The 24,871-nt window shown below is 34.2% G+C and overlaps 2 protein-coding genes across 10 annotated transcripts; one reads left to right on the top strand and one right to left on the bottom strand.

The window, feature by feature from the left end:
• Positions 1-211: 211 nt before the first annotated feature.
• Positions 212-7,851, bottom strand: LOC128679368 (fructose-bisphosphate aldolase-like). The gene is made up of 9 exons (XM_053761549.1): positions 7,792-7,851; positions 6,808-6,923; positions 6,152-6,243; positions 4,580-4,754; positions 3,610-3,813; positions 1,987-2,102; positions 1,486-1,585; positions 810-1,009; positions 212-394 (listed from the first exon to the last, which is right to left on the bottom strand). Exons 2-9 carry the CDS (start codon positions 6,917-6,919, stop codon positions 299-301), a joined length of 1,095 nt encoding a protein of 364 aa, XP_053617524.1. The 5' UTR covers positions 6,920-6,923; positions 7,792-7,851; the 3' UTR covers positions 212-298.
• Positions 7,852-9,669: 1,818 nt separating this feature from the next.
• Ald1 (Aldolase 1) lies at positions 9,670-24,642 on the top strand. 9 transcript variants are annotated; one of them, XM_053760979.2, is made up of 10 exons: positions 11,040-11,193; positions 12,563-12,679; positions 13,200-13,291; positions 15,681-15,855; positions 17,073-17,276; positions 17,618-17,733; positions 18,652-18,751; positions 19,782-19,981; positions 21,414-21,494; positions 23,854-24,070. In XM_053760979.2, exons 1-10 carry the CDS (start codon positions 11,118-11,120, stop codon positions 23,947-23,949), a joined length of 1,257 nt encoding a protein of 418 aa, XP_053616954.1. In that variant the 5' UTR covers positions 11,040-11,117; the 3' UTR covers positions 23,950-24,070. The 9 variants fall into 9 exon arrangements, with proteins under 9 accessions (XP_053616951.1, XP_064292704.1, XP_053616950.1 ...); XM_053760976.2 differs by lacking the exons at positions 11,040-11,193; positions 21,414-21,494 and adding an exon at positions 9,670-9,799 and having other exon boundaries at positions 23,854-24,642; XM_064436634.1 differs by lacking the exons at positions 11,040-11,193; positions 23,854-24,070 and adding an exon at positions 9,670-9,799 and having other exon boundaries at positions 21,414-21,958.
• The last annotated feature ends 229 nt before the right edge of the window (positions 24,643-24,871 follow it).

Below are 24,871 nucleotides of genomic sequence, written 5' to 3'. Positions count from 1 at the left end.
AGTTTGTATGGAAATTTTTTTCAGAAAGTCATCCCTTAATCATTTTTTTGTCTTTCGCGCATGTGGCTTTCGCGCATATACTTTGTTATATTGGGTATCTACTTTATTTTTGGATATTATGATTTTGACATAAAAAATATATAAAATCAATTATTATGGTAAGCCCTTCTGGCAATAAACGCTCTACTTCAACAAAAAAATATAACAACAATTAACAAAAGGTATTGTTTTTATTAACAAAACATAAAAACAGAAATTATGTACGAGATGTAACCAGAATTTCAAGCTCTATATAAGTTTAATATTTATGATTTTGACTGAAGTTGGACTTATCTCCTGCGGCAGATTTCACGGTTCCAGCTTTATATAGGCCTTGAGAGGCCAGTCCATTAGCCTGCAACAATATAAATAAATATTCATATATGATATAACAAGATAAAACAACGTTTGTTCTGCGTGAACGCAGATGATAATGAATCTACTTGTAGGTATACAAATACCTAAGTACTATATCTATACAATTATTATAAAGAGGTAAGCGTTTGTGAGTTTGTATGTTTGAAGCGGGTAATCCAAGAAACTACCGAACCGATTTAAAAAATTCTTTCACCATTAGAAAGGTCCATTATCCAAGATTGCTATAGACTATATTTTATTCCAAAATTCCCACAGGAGCGAAGCCTCGGGCAACATTTAGTCCTACTATAATAACGGCTTCGCCTGCGTTGTTTCCCACGGGAGCAGGTTAATTTTAATACTTAGTTGCGCATTTATAATATTAGTTAGGATTAGAATACTATAAAACATACCTTTGTTCTTTTCAGTAGTTCATCTTGGGCTTTCTTCACGTTTTGATCTCTACCAGCCCAGGTCTTCCACACCGACGCTTGCAGAGCCCTGCCATAGCTGAACGTAAGAGCCCATGGCTTCTTTAATTGCACATTGTTTACAGCATTCAAGTTTAAAGTTGCATCTTCCTCAGATTGGCCACCAGAGAGGAAGGTTATCCCTGTAAGGAAAGGGACTTCTTAAACTGCACACTAGTATAAATGTCAGAATGTAAGTTTCTTAATCTTCACACGACTATATGAACAGTATGAAAGATGGTAAAATCATGGAATTAGTAGGCGCTGTTGTACGAAGTACTTACTAAATCCATGGTTTTACCTTTTTCCGTTATCTGTCATTCTGTCTGTAATTCTGTATGTAACAAAACTGTATCTCCAATACAAAAAAAAACGTGGCTTTTTTGCTCGTTTTCGTTCGATATTGATAAATGCAACATGATGACGCTTGAAAATAATATTTAGTTATACCTATTATCTTTAAAAATAAGTAATGAAATTTGAATACAAAATTGAATTTCATTAGGTATTTATTTTTAAAGAAAAACCTAAACTTAAACTAACCTAACTAACCTAAACTTAAACCTACCATACAAAAAAACGTTATATAACGATTCCACGATATCCATCTATAACACACCTGGTACTGCGGCCGGTACTCCTCTTAACAACGCTGTTACTGTTGCCACGGCGATTTCTTCAGGTGTACTCTTTTTAGGGTAATCTTGACCTGGGGTAACCTAAAAGTGACATATTTAAGTAGTGTTTGTTTCTATAATAATCGTACCTATGTATGTACCTACCTACTCATGGGTATTAGTAAATGAAGTACCTACGTCGCTGACAATAACACGTGTACCTACGTGAAAGTAAGGTAGAAAATAATGCCCTGAATGAGATGGATGTACGTGAGAGTGGGAAAAAGAGAAGATTGTAAAGTCAGTACAATTCGTTTGACAAGATCGTCTCATTTTCATTCTTTTCATAAACAAAATAAAATTTCACATCTAAGCTTTTTCATAAACATTTTAACAGGATACCTTCTCTCTTGTACGTGTTCCTTGTTTCATTACTTTTTGTTTAGATTTGGCTGTGATTTTATGACCAGACACCTGCCTGACGTGGTATAATTTAGACTTACCATATTGGGCTTTAATAAAGTGCCTTCTAAAAACACGTGGTGGTCACTCAGAGCCTTATAGAGGGCGGCTAACGCTACTTCGGTGACCTTCTGTGCTCTTACGATGTCATGGTTGCCTGGTAAGATATTTTGATTATAATTAGTTTTAGACATAAATAATTAAACTTTTTAATTGGCATCGAATAGAGCGGCTTGGAAAGACTTGGGGGAGACCTTTGCCCAGCAGTGGGACGGAACAGGTTAAAAAAAACTTTTTCATAGGCTATGTTATCAAGTCTCGTCTGAGTCATATTCTGGTTGTTTCTTTAGCAAAAGAGTGTCAGAGACAGACTTTCGCATTTATAAATATAGATACATAGAAGCATAAGATGACTGCCCAAATGTTAGCAATTAGTGCTAACAATTAAATTTTGATGTGTTTAATCGCCCATTTTTTAGAAATGTGTAACTCATCAAAAATTATGTTTCTGGTGAGTTACCATTTACTCCTGTAGGCTATTATCAAGAATATGGTTTCAAACAAAAGTTGGCGCCTGCCATCTGTAGCCTATACCTATTTCAATTTCATGTCATAAGGTGTGGCACTGGCCACACTTGCATAAATAAAAATTAATGTTACCCCCAGCACATAGTACATACATACCCAGTAATTTAAACAGTACATTATTTATTAATAAAACATCGATTGCTACTCACGTTTATGTAATTACAGGGTGAAAAATAATGAAAGTCGATTCTCGGTACAGTCAACAGCGTATGAAGCTACCCAAATTCATTGCAAAGTCGACCCTATTACCGTGACATAAAGATCCAGGCAGGGTAACATGACTTGCGGTCGACTGTACAACTGAACGACTTAAAAACAAAAATAGGTAAACCATCTTCAACCTATCGAATGGTTCTATTTTTCACTGCCGATTCGTGGTAAAACTGCCATGTACATACAACTGGTACCATAAGACGGGAACGCAACTTTCGTACACGTAATTTTGCCACGGGAACAGTTATTTTTCCAGGATGTAAGGTCCTTCTCCATACTTCAATCTACATGTATACAAAATTTCAAGAAGTTTGGTTGAGTAACAGGTAACAAACAAACTTGCTAAAAGCAAGCATTTATAATATTAGTTAGAATTTTTTCCGATCGCCTAAATTCAATTAATATGAATATAAGTATATAAATATATATAAATAAGAACAAATCACACAGATTGAGCTAGCCCCAAAGTAAGTTCGAGACTTGTGTTATGGGATACTAAGTCAACGAAGTATCGTAACGAAGTATCGTTGAGTTAGTATCCCATATATATATATATATATATATATATATATATATATATATATATATATATATATATATATATATATATATATATATATATATATATGAATTTGTTATAAAATATAGTAATATTTTATAACAAATATTCCATAAACTAAAACATTGTGTTGGTATAATATAACAACACAAAACAGTTGTTAGACAAGACTTTTAAAACAATTGCCGACATCTAATAACAAGGAACGGTGGTGGTGTACTATGAAGAAGAATAACAAAGAGTCACAAGTATGTATCCTCCTTGTTGGCACATCTAGTTCTCCGGTACTGTAAAGCCATCTTACCATCCAATAAAACGTCTGGCTCCACAATCGGCACCAGCCCCTCACTTTGGCAGATGGACGCGTATCTGGCTAAAACCTGAGCCATGTCCTGTACAGCCTGTACTGATGGTGTTCTTTCGCCAATCTTTAGAGGACAACGCCATTTGGCAAATCTACACCCTTGCTTTTTGTATTCCGCGCAGCGTTTGCCCAAGTCGTCAAGACCTGAAATAAATCGTATATTAATTAGTATGAATTTTATTTAATTATTCGTCCAAACTTTATTTACCAATAAAGGAATTAAGGTTATTAAAAGCATTATCTACTAGTCAAACTTCAGGAAAAACTGAAAGTTGTTATCAAATCATTCATTCCGGTTTATTGTAGACCTTCCTTAATTACGTTATACTATGTATAATACAACAATTTACATAAATAGTACTATAGCACTATAGTTAATAGCTCTCAACATGAGAAAATATCGTGGTTTGAAATGGTATTTGTTTACAGTTTGTCGACTACCAACACGTGTCGGGCGATTAATTAAGTGGGTAAAGAAATAACGACTATGTCCGCTTGCTCACCTGGTTCTACTAGAAGGGACAAATTAAAAAATGGCCTAAAGGCCATAGCACAGATGTACCGCACCGCTCCCAGCAAGATGACGTTCATTGGAAATTGAGATTTAAAGTGTACTTTGTAGACTTACTTTACAATGATAACAAAATAGCGGACTGCTCACTGCCAGCTCTCGTATTGTCAATGTAAAATATGTCTACAGACGATGATTTAAAGCACATTTTTCGATGAACGTCATCTTGCCGGGTGGGTGTCAAGAAGGATACGTGCCGATATGGTCAGAGAATAAAGAATGTTGAAGAGTGTGGGACGTGGGGAAGGGCAGGGAAATGGACCCTGGGCTCCGATGCTCAATCGCTAGAAAGCTGCCGGATATGTTAAATGTCAAATAGAAAGTAACAAAACTTCTTGCCTTGAGTGGTGACTTCGTCTTCAGATAAAAATAGAGGTACTACGTCCTTATCCAATTTGATACCAGGTATGATATTCTTCTTCTGCAAGACTTCGATGAAGCGGGTGCCGTCATCTGTCTTCTGGTAAACTGTCTCGTCGAAGAGTATGACAGCTGATACATTGTCTGATAGTGCCTGTGAAACATTCAATATTTATCTTATTGATGTTTTTTAATATTTTATTAATTATCCCACAGCTTAGAAGACAATTTTGGTAAGTATATATATTGATTTCTGTGTATTATCTCTTCGGCCGTTTTTGTATTACTCAGAAGGCACCTTTTGAAGCGCATCTTTTAGATGCTAATGGTGCGTTCGAGGAAAGTAGTAATGCGCTTCATTGTGTGCGCTCCGAGAACATTTTGCATGAATAAAATGTAACAAACATCATAATATCTTACGCCTACATCAAAAAATAAACTTTCTCATAATGTAATACATATTATTTTGTATTTATAGTACTTATAACGATGATAATATTGTTTTATTTATAACACTTTGTATCCGCATTACAATGTTTAGGTTTAATATTAAAGATTTCTATGGCAATTCACAATAACAACGGCTTTTGATAACCCCGCTTATTATTTTACATAGATGATGATATCTTATAACACCATCCACGGTACTAGTGATAAAAATACATAAAAGTATATGTATTATTTTTCTATAAAGATTACGTTCGCAGCTTCGTCTGCCCAGTGTTGCTATGAAAAACTAGATAAACAATAACAATATCTGCCTACCTTAATAATCTTTTGTATACCAAATAGCAACTACGAAATTTTTAATCGTATGTTCCTCATAATATATCCTTCCTCCTTTAATATTAACAAAATCCAGTCCCATGACAACCAATCATGGAGTGATTTTGCTTTGTGTAGGAGCGTTTTAAGTTTCACGCACATATTGTCAAGATTTTTTTGATATAGTATTTATTAGGTCACAGTGTAATAAAGATCTACGTATTTGTGCGTAAGTAGTACAGTCAACAGCACATCAACCTAGACAAATTCATTGCAAACTCGCGCTATTACTGTCAATAATGTGTGGTGAATATTGTTTATCATTTAAAAATAAGCGTCAAGCGTTGTTTCCATGCAATTTTTTTAACGGTTACGATGCACCCACGTTCAGTTATACATATAATACCTAAGCCAAATATAAATATAATACTTAGAGCCAGTTTGACCACTTTCTGACAAAATATCATAAAGTAATCTGACAAATAAACTAACTGCCTGAAATTACATACCAGCCAGTCCTATTCAACACTTGAATTGTTACCTAACGCTATCCTGTTGATTTGAAACTGATCCTTAGAAAAATATAGGAATTAATAAGGCATTATAGAATACGAACATTTGTGGAAGGAAAATACATCATGCGCCAACCCTATTTAAAATGGAATAAGAAACAAGAAGAAGGGATTATAGTAAGCTACCAAACGAAGAAAAACTGACTTTGGACAAAACTTGACTTTTTTTGAAATGTGACTTAATTATACACTTAAAAAATTCAGGATAACGTACATTATCAGCTGTGAAGAGTAACTGGCGGTATCTCCTTCTGTTGTTCTCTGTGTTTTCCAGCCCGACTCCAGCTAGCAGCTTACCGATTCCCTCTGGAACAATAGTTGATTGTATATTCCTAACTAATATCATAAATGCGAAAGTAAGTTTGTTTGTTACCTCTTCACGCTCTATCTAATTAACCAATCTTCTTTTTTGTTGTATAGTTTGCACTATGGAGAAGGTCATGGGTCAAGGTCAAGGTTAAGGCCTTTTATCCCGGAAAAAATACTATTCCCATGGGATATAAACGCGGGCGAAGCCGCGTGCTTAAGCTAGTACCTAATAATATGAAAGTATCGTTTTAGAATTTTTTATAGATTTGTGACCAAACTTGACTAAATAGTATGGATTTGAGTGTTTTGTTAGCTATTAGGTAAACTCTACGATACCGACGATTTACACACAAGTTAAACTAAACTGCACACTGTGCAGGTTTCCTCACGAAGTCTTCCTTCACCGGAAGCAAGTGGTGGTGTATGAAAAGTACTATACGTGAGTCAGATTGGTATACAAACTCATGTGGCACGAGTTGGATTCGAACCTAGGACCTTTCGATCACAGGCGGAAGGTTTTAACCACTTCTCTCCCAGTAACAATTGTTATAGATATTTTACCATTAGTTTCATCGACTGCGAGGATCCCCTTCCCCGGGGTGACAATGGCTTCGGCAGTCTTCTTCAGCACCTCCTGGAGCTTCGGGTCAGGATACGAGAACGTGGTGGACATGGTGCTGTAGAATTTACAGAATAATATAATATTAATACTTACAATATAAGTCTGCTTCAAATTCAATTTTACAATATTCAAAAATTAGAACTTTACATCTGTAAAGTTCTTTTTTGAATACTTTTTCACGACATATTCTAAACTAGCTGTTGCCCGTGTCTTCGCCCGCGTTTAATTCGTGCGTTCGCTCTTAACTTAACAATTCCAATACCTCGGGCTCAATAAGTAATATACCACGATGAAACCTAGACAAGATTCTAAGTTAGACCATCCACTATACAACTGAGAAAACCCGCATCAAATTCCATACAGTAGCTACCACGTTTTACGCGAACAAATATAGTAACACTTACAGTTTATTATGTATAGATATATATAGATATATATTAAATAATATTTATCAAAGCTACACAGTTTTGGACAACATTATGGAACGACCACTGTTGAGAAAAATACCGTAAGAAACTAATTTAAACAGGGTGAGTCGCTGTAATGCCCGAAGATTTTTTTTATAATTGTTTATTAACAATGTCTATATTTCTTGTAGAAATATAACAATGTACCTAACTGCACATAAAACACGACTAATAGAGAGAGAACTTGGCCCAACAATACAATGTATAAGCTAACAAAAAAAGTGTTTGAAGTGTAATGAAAGTAAATCCACACTTCCATATAAAAATTGTAAAGAGAAAAGATTTGTATATTTTTTTGGATTGAATAAACTCAAAAACATATGGACAGATTTTTCTAAAATTTGGCACAGAGACAGACGAAACCTTCAGGAGTAACATAGGTTACTTTTTTTTATTATGGTTTTACCAGAGCGAAGTTTGGACCCTACTAATATATAATTGTAATAAAAATCTTACGGATTGTACAAGCTCACAATTGTAGATATAAACAAGAACTGAGTTACTTAATACTTAAATAATTAAGTTATCACTTGTCGATAAGGTTATCTGTTTGTTTAAACATTTTATTATGGGGATTAGGAAAGTATATATTAACGGATCGGGCAGAAACACATATATTTCTTGTCTGTCTGTTTGTGTAGGGCAATCTTTCCGAATTTCCAAACTGCTCGACCGTTTTATATGGGACTTCGACTAAAATTAAAAAGACAGAATGAAAATAATGATTAAACGGTAATAGGTATGTATTTATGCTCAGAAGTAGCCTAGGTATAAACATATAATTTATGGTTTATAGTATTCATTCAAGCGGTGTTGGTGTTTAAATATCTACATACGAAGGTGGTTGCACACTGGTTAAGACTCCCGCCTTTGGATCGAAAAGTCCCAAGTTCGAATCCTACTCGTGCCACATGAGTTTGTATACCAATCTGACTCATGTATAGTAGTTTTCATCGACCACCACTTGCTTCCGGTGAAGGAAAACATCGTGAGGAAACCTGCACACTGGTTGATTATTAACTTGTGTGTGAAATGGAGAAGGCAATGGCAAACCACTCCATTAATAATGCCAAGAAAGTTGTTGTGTGTGTTTCATTCCACGCAATGACCACGACTCTCAGCCATGAGGCTCTTAAATTATCTTTAATCTAACATTCTCTCCTTTATTTTACATAACGTACTTGTTTAAGTACAAACTTAATCGCGTCATTAGAATTTTATTTAAAAAATATACTTACCTACATAAATCACATAAGATGTTATATATGATCTTTATATTGTAAACGGTTGCAAATAAATTAATTATTTATGATTTTTTTTACCAAAGGAAAATAAAATATGAATAAAATTTAATTTTTTTATGTCCATACGGACATGAAGTTTGCCACCGGCTATCCATTCGTCATCGCTGAAACATGCATATCGTATTCGGTTTTGTTCAACCCCTCTTTCTCGCCCCATGTGACAAAGTACGTAGGTACCTAAGTACTTATATAAAATATAACTTGATCCCTTGATTATCCTTGATTGTTTGGGGTATAAGTAGTGTGTAGCCGGCGGCGACTAATACGAAAATCTCCTCACGAGCACCTTTTTCAAAAATTTGAAATTAATCATAATAGGATCTATCCTCTTCTTACTATACTACTTCGTATAGGTACTTACACATAATATACCTAGGTACCTACTTATTATAACAAATGCACGTGACTTTATGTTCATATTACATCCATAAAAATTCGAAAGACTTTCTAGATTTCGCAGCTAAACCGCAAGACCGTTATGATGAAATTTTAAATAAATATGGTCAATGACCTGAGCTACCACAGACGGGCCTGCGGGCAACAGCTAGTAGGTAATGTAGATATGCTAAAACATCTTTTTTTTTTTTTAGATGGGTTTTGCTAAGTTCAAGGCCAATGAGCCAGAGTCATGTCTTTATCCAAAATGTATGGAGCGTTATCTTTCTATGATGCTGATAAAAACACGATTTTGTGAGTATTTATTCATGGTAAAACAAAGTAGGTAGGTAAGTATTATTTTTTCTTTGCCTGAAAAAAAAACATGGTGCAAATCTACAATTTTGACAAATATAGTGATGTTGACCTGTTGAACTTATTTTTTCTAAGTATTGATCGTAATTTAATTAATGATTACTATATTGATTTTGTGCGTATGTAAATACTATTGCAAAATTAATTTTTGCGCCATCTAACGGTTATATAACTTTATTAAATTGAAGTTTATTACTATCGCAAGCACGGCGTAAAATAATTTTCAGTAAATTGCGCTCTCACCAATAGATGGCATATTCTATGGTTTAGTTATGCATGCTATCACTAGACCTTCAAATGACCTTTTTGTTTGTCCTCTCTTCGACTTCATGCAGTTTGACAGTAGTACCAACTGTGTATCAGTTCGGGAGTGTCTGTGTTTTATAAATTTTGGCCTTTTATATAATAATGTAAGTACATTATTTTTTGTAAAATAATTTTAGTGTAAAATAATCCTTCTTTAATAAGCTACTGATGAGAAGAGTTATCAATTTTCGTAATACAAAAGTTTTAAAAGGTTATGCTTTTACTGATTTCCTATATATTTCTCAATATTTCCCGGTATTTACGTTGTTCTTGTGACGTAGGTATTTAAATATAGATTATTACTATTATTATTTTACTTTACACAGAACTATCTGAATCTATGACAATGCTAATAGATGTTACTTATGTCAATTATACATTTTTGTCATCTTACCTATCATGGTTTCATGACAACATTTAATTTATCATGAATGCAGTAATATCTTATATTATATTTTTCAGTTTATTTTATTATTTAAAGTTACTTGAATTTTAGGTATTCCAAGATAATATATTATTTTTATCTCTTTAAAAATTATAATTAAAAATTGATCAATGTCTTAGTTGCTGTTATTAGAATTCCAAATTTAGGATTTTATCAAAAAATATAAGTACTCGATTGCTCGGTTGCTATAGACTTAACAAATTTCATTGGTTGAGCTACTACTTTGTATGATGACCTTTCAAGGTCAAAATGAGAGTGGCTTCATTAATAAATCACATGAAACAATATTTACAGCAGACTTGTTATTTTAGACTGAAAGCAGATAAGTTTTAAAAGTACCTATTTAGTATATTTATTGATTTCACAAGTATAATTAGATATTACATGTGACCTCACAAACATTCATGAACCGTTACTACCTAATTACTTTTAAGATAAAAATATTTTATTACTGGATAGATAACTATATAAGCAACAGATACCACATCGTCACAATTTTCTTTGATATAGATATTCACTCTTTTTCTCATTGCAACTGCTAGTCGCAAAATAACATGTGAGTTCTTTTTCGAGATTTTGAATAAAATTTTCGAATATGTATATTTTATAAATTCATAAACTTATACATTCAAATTATAATATTATTTTATGAATGTAATTTTTATTGAACAGCCTTCTTCAATTTGCAACTTCATTATTTTAAGACTAAAAATAATTGCATGTGCTCATCACTATTGTTTATTTTTATCGATAACTGACTGTCATTGTCAAAAGTTAAATATATCAATTTGACAACATCAGATTTTTCGAAATTCAATTTTCTAAATAAACAAAACAAACGAATAAAGGAAGAAGCCCGTTTAGTTTTGGTGAGTTTTTCATATAAGATAGATATTAATAATGTCGAGTATAAGATTTTCTATTTATTTTTTTTTGAGATAAATTACATTTTTTTATAATTATAATACGTTATCACAATGCCTCCTAAAGGGAAAGGGAAGAAGAAGAAGGGACCTCCAGAGTCAGGATGGATGCCTGGATTCGGTACCAAGGGTATGTCAGATATCAGGCCTATGTAAAAATCTGACTCGTTCAGATGCTAAAATACATACGAAAACAATCAATATGAAATTGTGAAACTTAGGTGCCTACATACATAAGTATGTTTTTAGCGATATTTATACACACGTTTTTACTTGGAAAAAATATTCTTGTTTCTAAATAAATACTGCAAGCCGTTATAATTTTAATGTATAATATTCTACTTCAATAATAAATTCCTGCTCAATTCCAGAATATTTTATTATTTACAATGTTAACTCTATCAGTTCAGCACAGGCTGAACTATTCAATCTGAAAGTATTTCTTTAAAACTAGATTTGTCCTGACCTTATCTAGATCTACATCCTGACACTTACTCTACAAACCGGTTTGAACTAGGGTAAACTAGATTGGCATGAAATTTATATTGGTCAGTAATGTAGGTACTATTATAAAGTATATCTCACCAAAAACATTGTCTAAAAACTAGCCAAGTCTCAAAAAAGCTGTTTGTTTCTATATAAATTGATTAAATCTATGTAAATCCAAGCCATATCTTAGGTTCTTTACTGTGATTTCTTTATTTACTTAATATACTTAGTTTTTATGTTTGCTTCCCGTGTGACTTGATGGGATAAATGTTCATTAGAGTCCTAGCTATCATCACTAACAACTTGTTTACTCTATTCTTATCATTATAAAAACATATTTCTTAAGTATATGTATAGTTAATTAGTATCTTGGTGCTTTATAAATAAGGTGATAAGTGTGTTCATGTTCAGACATTGCCCAGGTCGCTTAAGTAGCTTAACCCCTCTATATAAATAATACTTTATTTACCAGGTATTTATGTTGTGATTTTTATACAAGGAACAAATAGTATTTTGTTTCTTTTGTTCATTAATATCCGGGTGTGTTGTGCCAGTTTCTGTGTTTGTGTCCAACGAAATTAAGATACAAGCTTAGTGCTTATTTTTGGCACAGTGTAATCCATTTGTTTATACAACGCACAACTGTTATAGCTTCAATAATACCCTCTTTTTGTCTCATTGCATCTGTTTAATAGAAAATGTTAATTAATTGTTTAAGCCCCAGACATCATTATATTATATCATCTCCAGTATAATGTCATTGTGTCTCCAAGTAGTCACTTCCTGTGTCTGACTGGCATAATTATACTATTATATAATTATACTAATGACATGACTTACATCAACATCATTAGATGTTGACACTAATAACAATGAGGCTAGCATATTAAATGCATACAGTTGAGCCATTAGGAACACAAATTAGGATGGCACAACAAGTTTTGCATACCAGTCCTGAATAAAGACATTCTTCTGGTGCAAAATAACTGACATGATTATCTTCTTTACAGCAACAATGAGTACATACTTCCAGTACCCAACTCCCGAGCTGCAGGAGGAGCTCAGGAAGATCGCCCAAGCGATCGTAGCCCCTGGAAAGGGAATCCTTGCTGCTGATGAGTCCGTTGGTAAGTACTCAAATGTTTTTTTATCATCTTAATCATTATATATATATATATATATATAGTCTCCCCAAACATTAGCAGACTTATTGCCTTATCTTATGTGTGTCCTACCACCTGTACACTGAAGGATTTGTATTGGTCCTCAAAAATTTAGTCAAGTGGACACACTAAGAAGAAGAAGGATGTACATAGTAAACTGATACTAGCTGTCCTATAATAATAATGACCATATTAACAATAGATCTTAAAAATTTTAAAGATTAATTCGGTTGCTGACTCTCTGTCACACGATTATCTTTCTCTGTCACATTATCTGTTATGACAGATAATAATTAATAGCAATGTAGGACTAAACTTCTATGTATCAGTAGGAATAATGGTGCTACTGATTTCTTGAAAATATTAGAGTGGACAAAGGGCAGTAGTGGGCTCCAATAAGTTAACTCCAATAAGTCTCAGACAAGAACACACTCAGGTGAGAGAGATATATATAATGAGGATGTTAATGGTTATCAATACGCAGGTACCATGGGTAAACGTCTCCAGGACATTGGAGTGGAAAACACTGAAGAGAATCGTCGCAAGTACCGCCAGCTTTTGTTCAGCACTGACTCGGTAAGGATTGGTTTACTTGTCTTTTATAACGCCATTGATATCATTTATGATGTACTATATTGTGCAATGGTAACCATCCATGATGGTTTGGCTAACATATTTTACAATTAACTGACTGACTTCATGTCAATAGTGTATGAAAAATTGTATGTCTATTGCATGGAGTATTGTGGATTATAATTCAATCAGTATAATCATTTTCAGCCCACATCAACCCTTAGCTAGGCTATGGCTTGTATAGACCTCCCATTTGGTAACTTCCTACGATTTTTTTTCTATCATGCATCACTTTTCCGTTACCGAAACAATCAATCTTGTATTCAACATTCCATTCACAGTCCGTTACACTTTTCAACTATATTTAATAGAATTATTTATCTTATCTTTAATTTAATTGGGTATAGCATGCCGATATCTTTCCGGAACCGTTTCGCTATCGTCGTGGAGACTTTGATGGAGACTTTGACCGCGCCAGGTCGTCCTATATTGGTCGACATTTCACCTCATCATACGTCCCGATTTGGTCTCCTTTAACTTCGTCAGTTTATTAAAAACTCGTTTCATCCTTGAAGCGGTGGCGGTCGAATGTTTTAAACGATCGGGGTCTGATCGAAAGTATCCAAACAGTATTGTAAAAAGTTGTCGAAGCAGGTAACAATAATAACCAGGTAAATGCTCCAATTATGGAGTGACTGCCACAAGGAACTGTTTTGGAACCGGTATGATTTATATTATGATATATATACGGTATAATTCGAGGATCTTTATTTCTTAACGGCTGTTATTACCTACTCAGATTTAATGTAATGCCTAAAGGTATCTGACATGTCCTTACGAAACGCAGTCTCCGTTATAAGATAGGGTATTTTTTTAAACTACACTCTATTTACAATATGTAGAGTACATGGAATACAAGTTCCAAAAGATACAAAATAACATACAGTTAAAGAAAATATAATGTCGACTTTCCATACTAAGTCCGATCAGCTGATCAGCCAATTTATATGTAAACTCTTTATTGTACAAATAAAATACATACACGGAAATAAAAAATAGAGAACAAAGACATTTTACCAAAGATTTTGACATTGATTTTTTAGGAATATTAGGTACATAGTTATATACTGAATCCTTGAATACCGAATTTCGTACAAACATCCACCCAAAGAATTCGCCACCGACATTTTGATGTATTCTAAATATAATGTCGCGTATCATTGATTCAACCTTGGCATCAACTTGAACTCATCTCGATTATTTTTGAGTTTATATAATGGTCGTCAGGAAATTTCTCAGCCGCGTTACGTCTAATATGTCTTAAAATGTCGAATATAAAGTAGAAAAAAATTCGCCAAAAAACTTTACAACTATATATATAAAAAGTCCGATGACAACATTGTAGCATGATCATTGCTCTTATTTAAATAAATAAATATATTAGGACAAATCACACAGATTGAGCTAGCCCCAAAGTAAGTTCGAGACTTGGTTGGTTATGGGATACTGACTCAACGATATTATATTTTATAACAAATACATATACAGATAAACATCCAAGACCCGGACCAATTAGAAAAAGATCATTTTCCATCATGACCCGGGGATCGAACCCGGGACCCGCGTGCAGTGGCAAGCACTTTACCACTGCGCCACCGAGGTCGTCATACCATGTTGTCGTCAGACTTTTGAGTTGTAAAGTTTTGTGACGATAAATTATTTTATTTTCGACATTGTAAGACACATTAGACGTAATGCGTCTGAGAAATTTCCAAACGACCATTATATAAACTCAAAAATAATCGAAATGAGTTCAAGTTAATGGCAAGGTTGAATCAATGATACGCGACATTATATTTGGAAAACATCTCATTTTATTACTGTATCATGTAACTGCTGGGCTGCGGCGGCTGATGCGCCACCTGCATCTACCCTTGCATAATCCCTACCAGCTACTTCGCCCGCAACTTTGTTCACGTGAATTTCCCATTGGAACAGAACATTTTCTGGGATGAATGTTAGCATATATCCTTCTCCGTGCTTTTATCTATGAATACATATACATGCCCTATTACAAGAATATTGGTTGAGTAGATAAAACGAACTGTTTGTATTGACGCGAAATTTACGTTCTGTTGAATTTAATACCTTGACTTGAATTATATATTTTGAAGCTTTAGCTTTCTCTACTTTGCAAGAAAAACTGCTTGATATACGATATACAATATTTCCCTAAATAAATATAACTTTAATTGAAATCCTGGTTATAATATAAACCGCCGATAGCTTTAAAAACAAAACTAGTATTGTAATTGCGTTCCTGGCTCATAACCTCATTAGCCCAGCGTGCTTCCACTGCGCGTTTTTTCAACTCTTGTATATTTGTCGGCAGGCCATTTCTGAGAACGTCTCTGGCGTGATCCTCTTCCACGAGACCCTGTACCAGAAGACCGACGATGGCGCTCCGCTGGTGTCGCTGCTGGAGAAGCGCGGTATCATCCCCGGCATCAAGGTCGACAAGGGTGTGGTCCCTCTATTCGGCTCCGAGGACGAGTGTACCACCCAGGGTGAGTCAACCTTTGGAGTACCTTGACGTTATATTTATTTATTTAAAAACTTTATTACACAGAATTACAAAAAAAATACAAAAGTTTACTATGACTTCTTGTAATATCTTACTGTATAACTAGACTATGGTCAGAGAAAACGTTTCAATTCGAACGACACTTGCTTTTGATGATGTAATGCATTATGTAGGTATATACGACACGTACATATTTGTTTTTGTCATTTGTAAAACTACACTCGATTTGCGAGTTTTCAATTCGAACAAGAGATTGTTATTTTTGTCATTTATAATTTACTAGATGTTGCCCGGGATTCGCTCCCGTGGGAATAAAATATAGCCTATATCAATCTTGGATAATGTACCTTTCTAATGGTGAAGGAATTTTTGAAATCGGTTCGGTAGTTTCGAAGATTACCTGCCTCAAACGTACAAACCCACAAACGCTTACCTCTTTATAATAATAGCATAGATGTGCCAGATATGACTTGACATAAAGTAGCTTGATATAAACCCTAGGTAATAGTTTTTCCAACGGTATTAAATCTATTGTTTTCGAAAACTTTTGTTTTCATTTATACGTTATCAAGAACACATTTTTAATGATGAACTTATCCGTTTTATCTGCTACAGCCATTTTGTTATCAGAGGGGGCACGGCTTGTTGTCCAAAAACTTGTTGTATTAGATTAGGGTATGATGTGAAAAAGTCATGAATTGCAAATAGTTTGTAGTACAGTCAACAGCACATCATCTTATCCAAAAAACATTTTAAATTCGCCCTTATTACCGTTGTATAGAGTTCCGCGCAGGGTAATGTGACTTCTGATTAACTGTACAAGAAATAAGTTGAGAAACAATCTGAATATTTTGGTCCCCTATAATTTTCTATTATGTATGTACTTCCAACAAGGTCTTAAACGTCAGCTTCATAAAATAAAAGTCCCATTTGTTCATAGTCGTGTTTAAAGCATGAAAGTTATGAAAATACTATTTTGTATTCTTTTTAAAATATACATTGTTAAATAAATATAGTTTATTTTAGTTGTATAAAGTAGCTTAGGTTAAAATAATGTTATATATGTAAAAAACATATGTGAATAAAAATTGAATACTATTAAAAAAAAACTAAAAATGAGAAGAAAAAAAAGCTAAAATCAAAGCATTGTCACACTTTGAAATCCCACTTTGACGACACCACTAAATTGCCTCTTTCTAGGTCTCGATGACTTGGCCCAGCGCTGTGCCCAGTACAAGAAGGACGGTTGCCACTTCGCCAAGTGGCGCTGCGTGCTGAAGATCGCCCGCAACACGCCCTCATACCAGGGCATCTTGGAGAACGCCAACGTTTTGGCCCGTTACGCTTCCATCTGCCAGAGCCAGAGAATCGTGCCGATTGTGGAGCCCGAAGTCCTGCCAGATGGTTGGTATCATTTTTCCGTAGCGGTAGGATTCCATAGAATAGAATGCGTGAATATGAGAAACAAGATGTAAATTCTAATTTATTGTTGGTTAAATACAAGATGAAACGATTATCAAATCGACCACTTTGGTCGAAACCTACACTCTGGTTGATTATCAAGTTGTGTGTGAAATAAAGAACTCCATTAATAGTGCCAATAAAGGCGTTGTGTGTGTTTTATTCCACGTAATGACCGCGTCGTGAGAAATACGATTTTATGTTGATTGCTAAGTAAGAGTGAAGCATTTTATTTATTTATTTTCATTTATAAGATAATTTATTCAATGCACTTATGTTTTTAGGTGAGCATGACCTTGACCGCGCCCAAAAGGTCACCGAGGTCGTGTTGGCCGCCGTCTACAAGGCTCTCAGCGACCACCACGTCTACCTTGAGGGTACTCTCCTCAAGCCTAACATGGTAAGCCATCATACATCCTAAAAATAGGTCTTGTGTTGTGTAAAAATTGTTTATACTAAGACACGGACGTTTTGAGAAAAGGACATTTTGAGAAAAGGACATTTTGAGAAAAGGACATTTTGAGAAAAGGACATTTTGAGAAAAGGACATTTTGAGAAAAGGACATTTTGAGAAAAGGACATTTTGAGAAAAGGACATTTTGAGAAAAGGACATTTTGAGAAAAGGACATTTTGAGAAAAGGACATTTTGAGAAAAGGACATTTTGAGGAAAGGACATTTTGAGAAAGGACATTCTGAGAAAGGACATTTCGAGAAAAGGGCATTATGAGAAAGGACATTTTGGGTCTAGACGAATAAAATTATGCCAATCAGTAGAATTCACAGTGTATTACCGAATAACATAATATACATAAACAGTTTCTTAACAAAGGCGAAGGACCTATTATATTTACTCGGTTCCTACAGTCGAATTTCGGGTGCCTCCATCCAGGGCCGTTGTGGGGGGCTGAGAGGTGCGGGGAGGGGCGACCGCTAAAATCGCTTCACACGGCGCATTGGAAGCTTAATCAAGGGCTGTACATTTTCAGAATTGAAACAAATTAATGCAGAGTGCAACTTTCATGATTTGTGACAACCCTGACAGCACGGTGACGCTGGCGGATATGTCGCGTTTAGGAAGGCGGTTGAACAACTGTGTCTCATAAAACTTACCTGTTATTAAATGCATGAACCTAAAACTGTTGGCTTTGTAATCCTTACATATTATAAAACAATGTCCTCTGCCGCGGATTTTCATGCGGTTTTCACCAAGAGATAGTGTGTTTCCTAGGGAAGGTTTAGGTATATAATTTGTTACGTTCGTAACGAATAAATAAAACTCTGCTATAAAGTAAATAAATAAAACTGTATGATCACAGGTGACAGCTGGCCAGTCCTGCAAGACCCAATATACTCCGATGGACATCGCTCGCTCGACGGTCACCGCTCTTCTCAGGACCGTACCTGCAGCCGTTCCCGGTAAGGAAACACACACACACACACACACATTAAAATAGTTTAGTCTGTCTGGCAACATGACGTGCTGGTCTAAATAATATCTCATTTAATATTAGAAATGGGAAGTATGTTCTTCATGCAATAAAATGCGAATTGGTTTGTTACCTCTGCGCGCTTTATTTACTCAACTAAATTTCTTGAAATTTTCCACATATTCATACATACCATAAATACAGGACGAGGATATAGCCAAACTTTCATCCTAGAATTGGTAGAATTCACGGGTAAGTGCGACCATAAGTGCCAGAGCCACAATCAAACCGAAATCAGCCCAAATGTGTCTGTCATACTATTATTATTTTCGGTCAGAAGGCCGTGTCGCCAATTTCTGATACATTGTCATATTGCAATCTCTAGATAAATCTTACTTGATGTGTTTGTGACAATCGTCGGATTAGCCCTATCCAACACTTGTGTAACGCAATTTTTAACACTATCCGCCCGACTTTAGTTTCGTTTATTGTCATTAATATTGTACATCAGTTCTCTTAGCTAGCTAACACTGTTTACATAATAGGTACAATATGAACCCTGTTGGGTATTTGCAAACAAGAATATGGAACGGCAGGCGGATTTAATATAAAATTTTAATTTCAAAAGTTACTTATATGGATGCAATTTCTATTATTCATAATTTATGTCATATCATAATAATATTATAAAGAAACGATAAAAATACGTCAAAATAAGGTAATTAAATTACATAGTTAATGAATATTTAAATAATAAGTCAAAAAAATAATAATTAATAATAAAAATATTAATATTGAATGTCCAATCGATATAATAAATCTTAAAATTATAGTTCTTCATCGTTTAAAAACTCGTCCAAAGAATAATAGCATTTCTCCGTTAATAAAAGTTTAAATTTTGCCAAAAATATTTTATCTTTTTGTTCATTTCGTAGGGTAGACTTATAACATAGTCTATCGGATACTTTAACAGCAACCGTTGAAACAAGCCCTTGTTGTCATGTTATCACGAATTCCAGGCATCACGTTCCTGTCCGGCGGACAGTCCGAAGAGGAGGCGTCGGTGAACCTGAACGCCATCAACACGGTCGAGCTGAAGAGGCCCTGGGTGCTCACGTTCAGTTACGGGCGGGCGCTGCAGGCCTCCGTGCTCCGCGCCTGGGCCGGCAAGCCGGAGAACGTGTTGGCTGGACAGCAAGAACTCCTCAAGCGCGCTAAGGTAAGAAATAACATGTTCAAAATACGTGCTGGCTAAAATAAAAACGAAAAAAGATCGCGACGAATTGAGAACCTTCCTTTTTTTTAGTCTGTTACAAAGAAATCTGTTAAAAGAAATGTAAAGATGACGGGCTCGTGTATCTGAATGAAGTTCCACTAGAGGTTTCCATACAACTTTCCTGGTCTAGTGTATACCAAATGGCCGATTGGGTGTTGTAAAACCGGGCGCAGAGTGAAGGACAGATATTGAGGATAGATATTCGCGCCCTGTATCGTGTCTAATACGCATTTCTCTTTCTCGTATGAGCGAAACGAAAGATATGACGAAGTCTTTTGCTTTCTCTGTCTACCAATTTTTTTTTAAATCTAATCGTAAATTATCCTTCCACCAGTTGGAAAGTAAAGTGGGTGGAGGGATCAAAAAAATAAAGTACCAGGTTCTCATAATTAAGTGGAGTATAGCTCGGTCTATAGCAACCGGGCGAAGTATAGTGCAAGAAAAATAACAAGGTGGTGGAAGGTATAGATCTCATAAATGATCGGAAGTTAACACACTATCGGCCTGTAGGTCTGTTACTGCCTGGTAACTGAGCCACAGATCGATAATGTGTTACAAGATATTCTCAAGCAACCTATGACAATAAAACCGGTAAAGAGCTACACAGCTAGAGTAAAACAGTGGCGGTACTAGATGTAAGTACTATGAGCTTAATTAACAAAACGCTTTAGAAAAATCATGTAGACAACTAGGATTTTCTGAGATTAACCAATGCTATACAGTTCAATAATCGGGCTTCGGTTTTAGAGTGGGTGTAATTAGCTAATTCGTCAATTTTCCTTGTAACTCTAAGGTATACTAGTATGTAGTTAGAAAAAATTATATACCTATCTATTGTGTTTGCCGACTATAAAGATATTAAGTTACAGAAGAAAAAAACAAATGTTGCTTATTACAATACAATTTTAGATCAACTATATCTTTTGGATGTGTGATTGAAATTCGTAATTAAATTATTATTTAACGATGCCTTTAACCTTTTCAACGCTTCAGTCTGATATAAGAAATTGATTTGGCATGATATCCGACTATGGCGTTTTTACAAAAAAAACTATAATAAGTAATATGCCTGTGCGTAAGTAAAATAATACACTAATTTTCCTGTGTTGTTCGTAGTTTACATTCACTTTATGCTTTGTGTGTTTTCACTCGCTCTTGTAGTAATATTATCTAGTATAATATGTTTAGTTGTAGCTAATTTTTTCTTTTTTTTTCTCCATTATCATCATCATGACCTGCAATGGCGCCGCTCCTGACGTTCCGCGCGCACGTGACGACTAATCACGCGGGATGCCGATTCTAAATTTAAATCTGGAATGTCAATGTCTGGAATGGAATGCAAATGTCATTTTGTTTTTTAATTCCGGAATGGCAGGCGAACGGTCTCGCAGCCAGCGGTCAATACGTTGCTGGATCTATTCCATCTTTGGCCGCATCCAAATCAAACTTTATTAAGGCGCATGCTTACTAAATAGTTAGCCCTACAGATTTCTTTCGAAGTTATGATTTAACTATTATTTGTAGCTTTTTTAAAAGACTGATAGTCCCTTTGGTCACTATGTTTGCATTCTCTTACATATTACTCGAATTGAATGAAAATAAATCAAATGACTGACCAATTCGTATCTTGAAATTAATGTAAAATATATTTGCTGTTTTCTTTGTAAAATTTTATTTTGACATTTGTAAAACTTTTTATTTAAAATTTTTAAATCATTTTTAGTCTCATTCTAGTCGCAAATAAATCATCATTTTACCTATTTGTCTAGATAGCCATTGACTAGAATTTACTTTAGTCGCCTTCTTTTGTTTTACTAACGAATGCTCAATACACTGCTTACAGTCAATGCACTGCACTATTATCATGATTTTGCATGTTGTGTGTTCAATAACTGATAAAAAAATAAACTGTACTCGATTTGTGTTTGTTTTCATTTCTCATCTACTTAATCCTTAACCCTCGTAAGTATAACAAACGTATAAAGCAGTATTCATAAAGTCAGTACCCTTTTTCCTAATAAAGACTTATTTAATTACATACCATCATTTAAAACATAACCTAAATCAATAATAATAATAAATGGCTATCATCTTGCAGAATTTCATTATGTGGCAGTCAAGGCGAGAGACATAACTAGTTTTTGGAATTACTAAATATATAGTACCAAGACATATAGTATACTATGATTATATTTTTTAAACATAGTGCCTGATTGAGGGTTATTATAGGATAAATGAAGTAAATTTCAACATTTTCCCAGACAATAGAATTTGGAATAAAATTACAATTGAAGTGTCAATTTATTTTCCATAAGCGACATAGAGCTTAGAATGCGGACCAATTATTTTCCTTAGTTAAATTCAGTAGCAATAATCTTATTGTCTGTTGTAGTTTAAATGTTAAACATTTCCATTTGAGACACTTATTTGTTTCATTCTTCTTAAGTTGGAGCCACAATTTCAAAGTATTGCGCCTCACGTGAGAAATTCTCATTAAATATTTAAAGCTATAAATATTGTATTATTAATATACATTTTTAATATTCAATGGCTGGTAACAACTCGAACCACTTTCCCACAAACGCCTCGCGAAATTAATTAGCAAATATGTAGATTTAGATAGTAATATGAAGTAATATTATTACTTTAGGGATTTTTGTCAAATGAGGGCGCCACTAGGCTCAGTATGCCATAAAGCTTCGTGTACACGAGTAGACTAAACTTCATTATAGAACGGTAGAGTACTAACTTTACAACTAACTAAATCAATGTGTCTACGGTTTGTCAAGAAAGAAAACCATTTTTTTGCCATTGCAATACCATATTAAATGGTCAAGGATTGGTAGATAAACTCAGTGTTGCCGTCTAACAGGAGACAGCGCCCTGATTTATTTTCTTCACTTTATTGACTGTAAATACTTAGTATAAATAGAGTACAAAACACTTACTTATTTAAAAATGGCAGAGTAGTTATCATAGTCCACGACTAAAAAATTACAAGTATATACTATACTTTTGTAGTCTAAACAGTAACGTAGCGTACGAGTTGTAATTGAGTAATTTTTTTTATAATTTATCATTGGTAAGAAATACAACAGTACAAGCGTTCACATTGTCACAGGTTGTAGTTGTACGTAATAGAACTCGATAGGCATCTAAAAATGTATAATATTTTCGATGGAAGAACGAACTTTGATCGTGATCGTATCGCAATATTATTGTAAACATGTTATTCTCCCTGATAATGCGTTAGGGTATGTACTGGATATTTTTAAAATACTATGTTATATTTTTAGTAATTACGCGTATGTTTATACCTTGAGTTGTCAACCGTGATATACCTAGTATTTATCGATTCTGACGCATAAACTGCAATTCTGTATGTACATATTTAGGAAATTGTCGTTCTCATAGAACGACAACTTCCTAAATAAATTGAAATTGTCGTTCTCATAGAACGACAACTTCCTAAATATGCACTGCTCAAAATGTACCACCACTTTACAATCCACTTTTCGGTTCAAATTTTGAGAATTGTTCTGCGAAATTCTATTTGATTTGGAAAAACGCCTACATAAGAAAGAAAAGCGGTCTAAGCATTTTCCTAATTACTTCCAAAGTTAGTAAGTGTCGAAGCCCAAGATTCGCTTTCCTACTTTTTCTTCTCCACTACGCACGCTCAGCTGCATCCTTAGTGCGCGTATATCCTCTTTGACGACAAACCATTACGTTTATTACCAATTTTATTTAGTCTAAACTTTAAAAATCTACTGGAAGTATTGTCTAATCTGTGTCTAAACTATTTTTTTTTCTAGGCAAACGGCCAGGCATCGCAGGGGAAATACGTCGCCGGATCAGTCACAGGTGTGGGCGCCGACGCCGGTCTCTTTGTAGCAAACCACGCGTACTAAACAAAATACTAGTATCACAGTCGCTGTTACATAATACTAGTTCCGCACAACCGAGTGACAGCAAAGTCCGGCAAAAAATATTTTCATGTGTTGACGAAATATCTCGGATCGTATCATTATAGTTTTACTTATATTATGTGTTATACGTGCCGTAGATTTCTTGAACACTAGTATTGGGCCCGTTTTTTATTTCGGAACTAGGAATTTATGTAAAACTATTAGGGTATAGTCTTATTTTGTAAGTTTAAATCGCTTTACAACTTATTCAGTAAATGTTGCAATCTAGTAATGTTGACGTATCTTTGGTATTATTGCATCGAGATTAATCTCTATTATTGTCAGTAGATTGACTTGTAATGGTAGATAAAAAAAAATTACTTGAATGTTATTTCTACACTCTCTTCAAACGTATAAAGTACCAAAACCTAGTAAAAAAAATATGTACTTTAAATTTAAAACAGCACCATTAAAAAATGATGTTGAAATACTAATACGCAAAAGAGAGTGTTTTTAAAATCTATCTATTGATAAAAAGTTGTTAGTAAAAAAGTAATATTTAGAACAGATTTTATTAGTATAATGTAAGCTGTACTTTGTTAATATTTTTTTTTATTTATTATCGAATTATGTTGCCAGTGTTAGTTAATGTATTTTGATATTGTAAGACAATGAAATTATATTCTTGATCAGGTACATGACCGCTTTTCATTGTCACCCCTCGTCCCGATCGAATTTGTTGTCAGCTGTGAAAATATTAGTTGGTGTGAAATATATAACTCTGTTTAGTAGAAGGTCCACAAAACATACACAATTGTTTTTTACAATGTTTTATTTATTAGCGAAAACTAAAAAATCCTCTTACCAAATTATTCTACACTAGATAAAAGAATTTATTGCAAAGTATTATAGTTTTTTTACACTA

The sequence above is a fragment of the Plodia interpunctella genome, chromosome 21 (genome assembly GCF_027563975.2).
Source record: "Plodia interpunctella isolate USDA-ARS_2022_Savannah chromosome 21, ilPloInte3.2, whole genome shotgun sequence".
Taxonomy (NCBI): domain Eukaryota; kingdom Metazoa; phylum Arthropoda; class Insecta; order Lepidoptera; family Pyralidae; genus Plodia; species Plodia interpunctella.
The sequence above is the reverse complement of the archived record's forward strand: the minus strand, read 5'-3'. Positions and strand labels throughout refer to the sequence as shown.

Excerpts from the sequence above, each read along its gene's own strand:
- Ald1 (XM_053760979.2), top strand. The coding sequence starts at position 11,118 with ATGCCTCCTAAAGGGAAAGGGAAGAAGAAGAAGGGACCTCCAGAGTCA. Across the intron at positions 13,292-15,680 it reads TTTTGTTCAGCACTGACTCG|GCCATTTCTGAGAACGTCTC; the intron begins GTAAGGATTGGT and ends ATTTGTCGGCAG. Across the intron at positions 19,982-21,413 it reads AACTCCTCAAGCGCGCTAAG|GCGAACGGTCTCGCAGCCAG; the intron begins GTAAGAAATAAC and ends CCGGAATGGCAG.
- LOC128679368 (XM_053761549.1), bottom strand. The coding sequence starts at position 6,919 with ATGTCCACCACGTTCTCGTATCCTGACCCGAAGCTCCAGGAGGTGCTG. Across the intron at positions 6,244-6,807 it reads CGCAGTCGATGAAACTAATG|AGGGAATCGGTAAGCTGCTA; the intron begins GTAAAATATCTA and ends CTATTGTTCCAG. Across the intron at positions 2,103-3,609 it reads GCCAGACGTTTTATTGGATG|GCAACCATGACATCGTAAGA; the intron begins GTAAGATGGCTT and ends ATATCTTACCAG.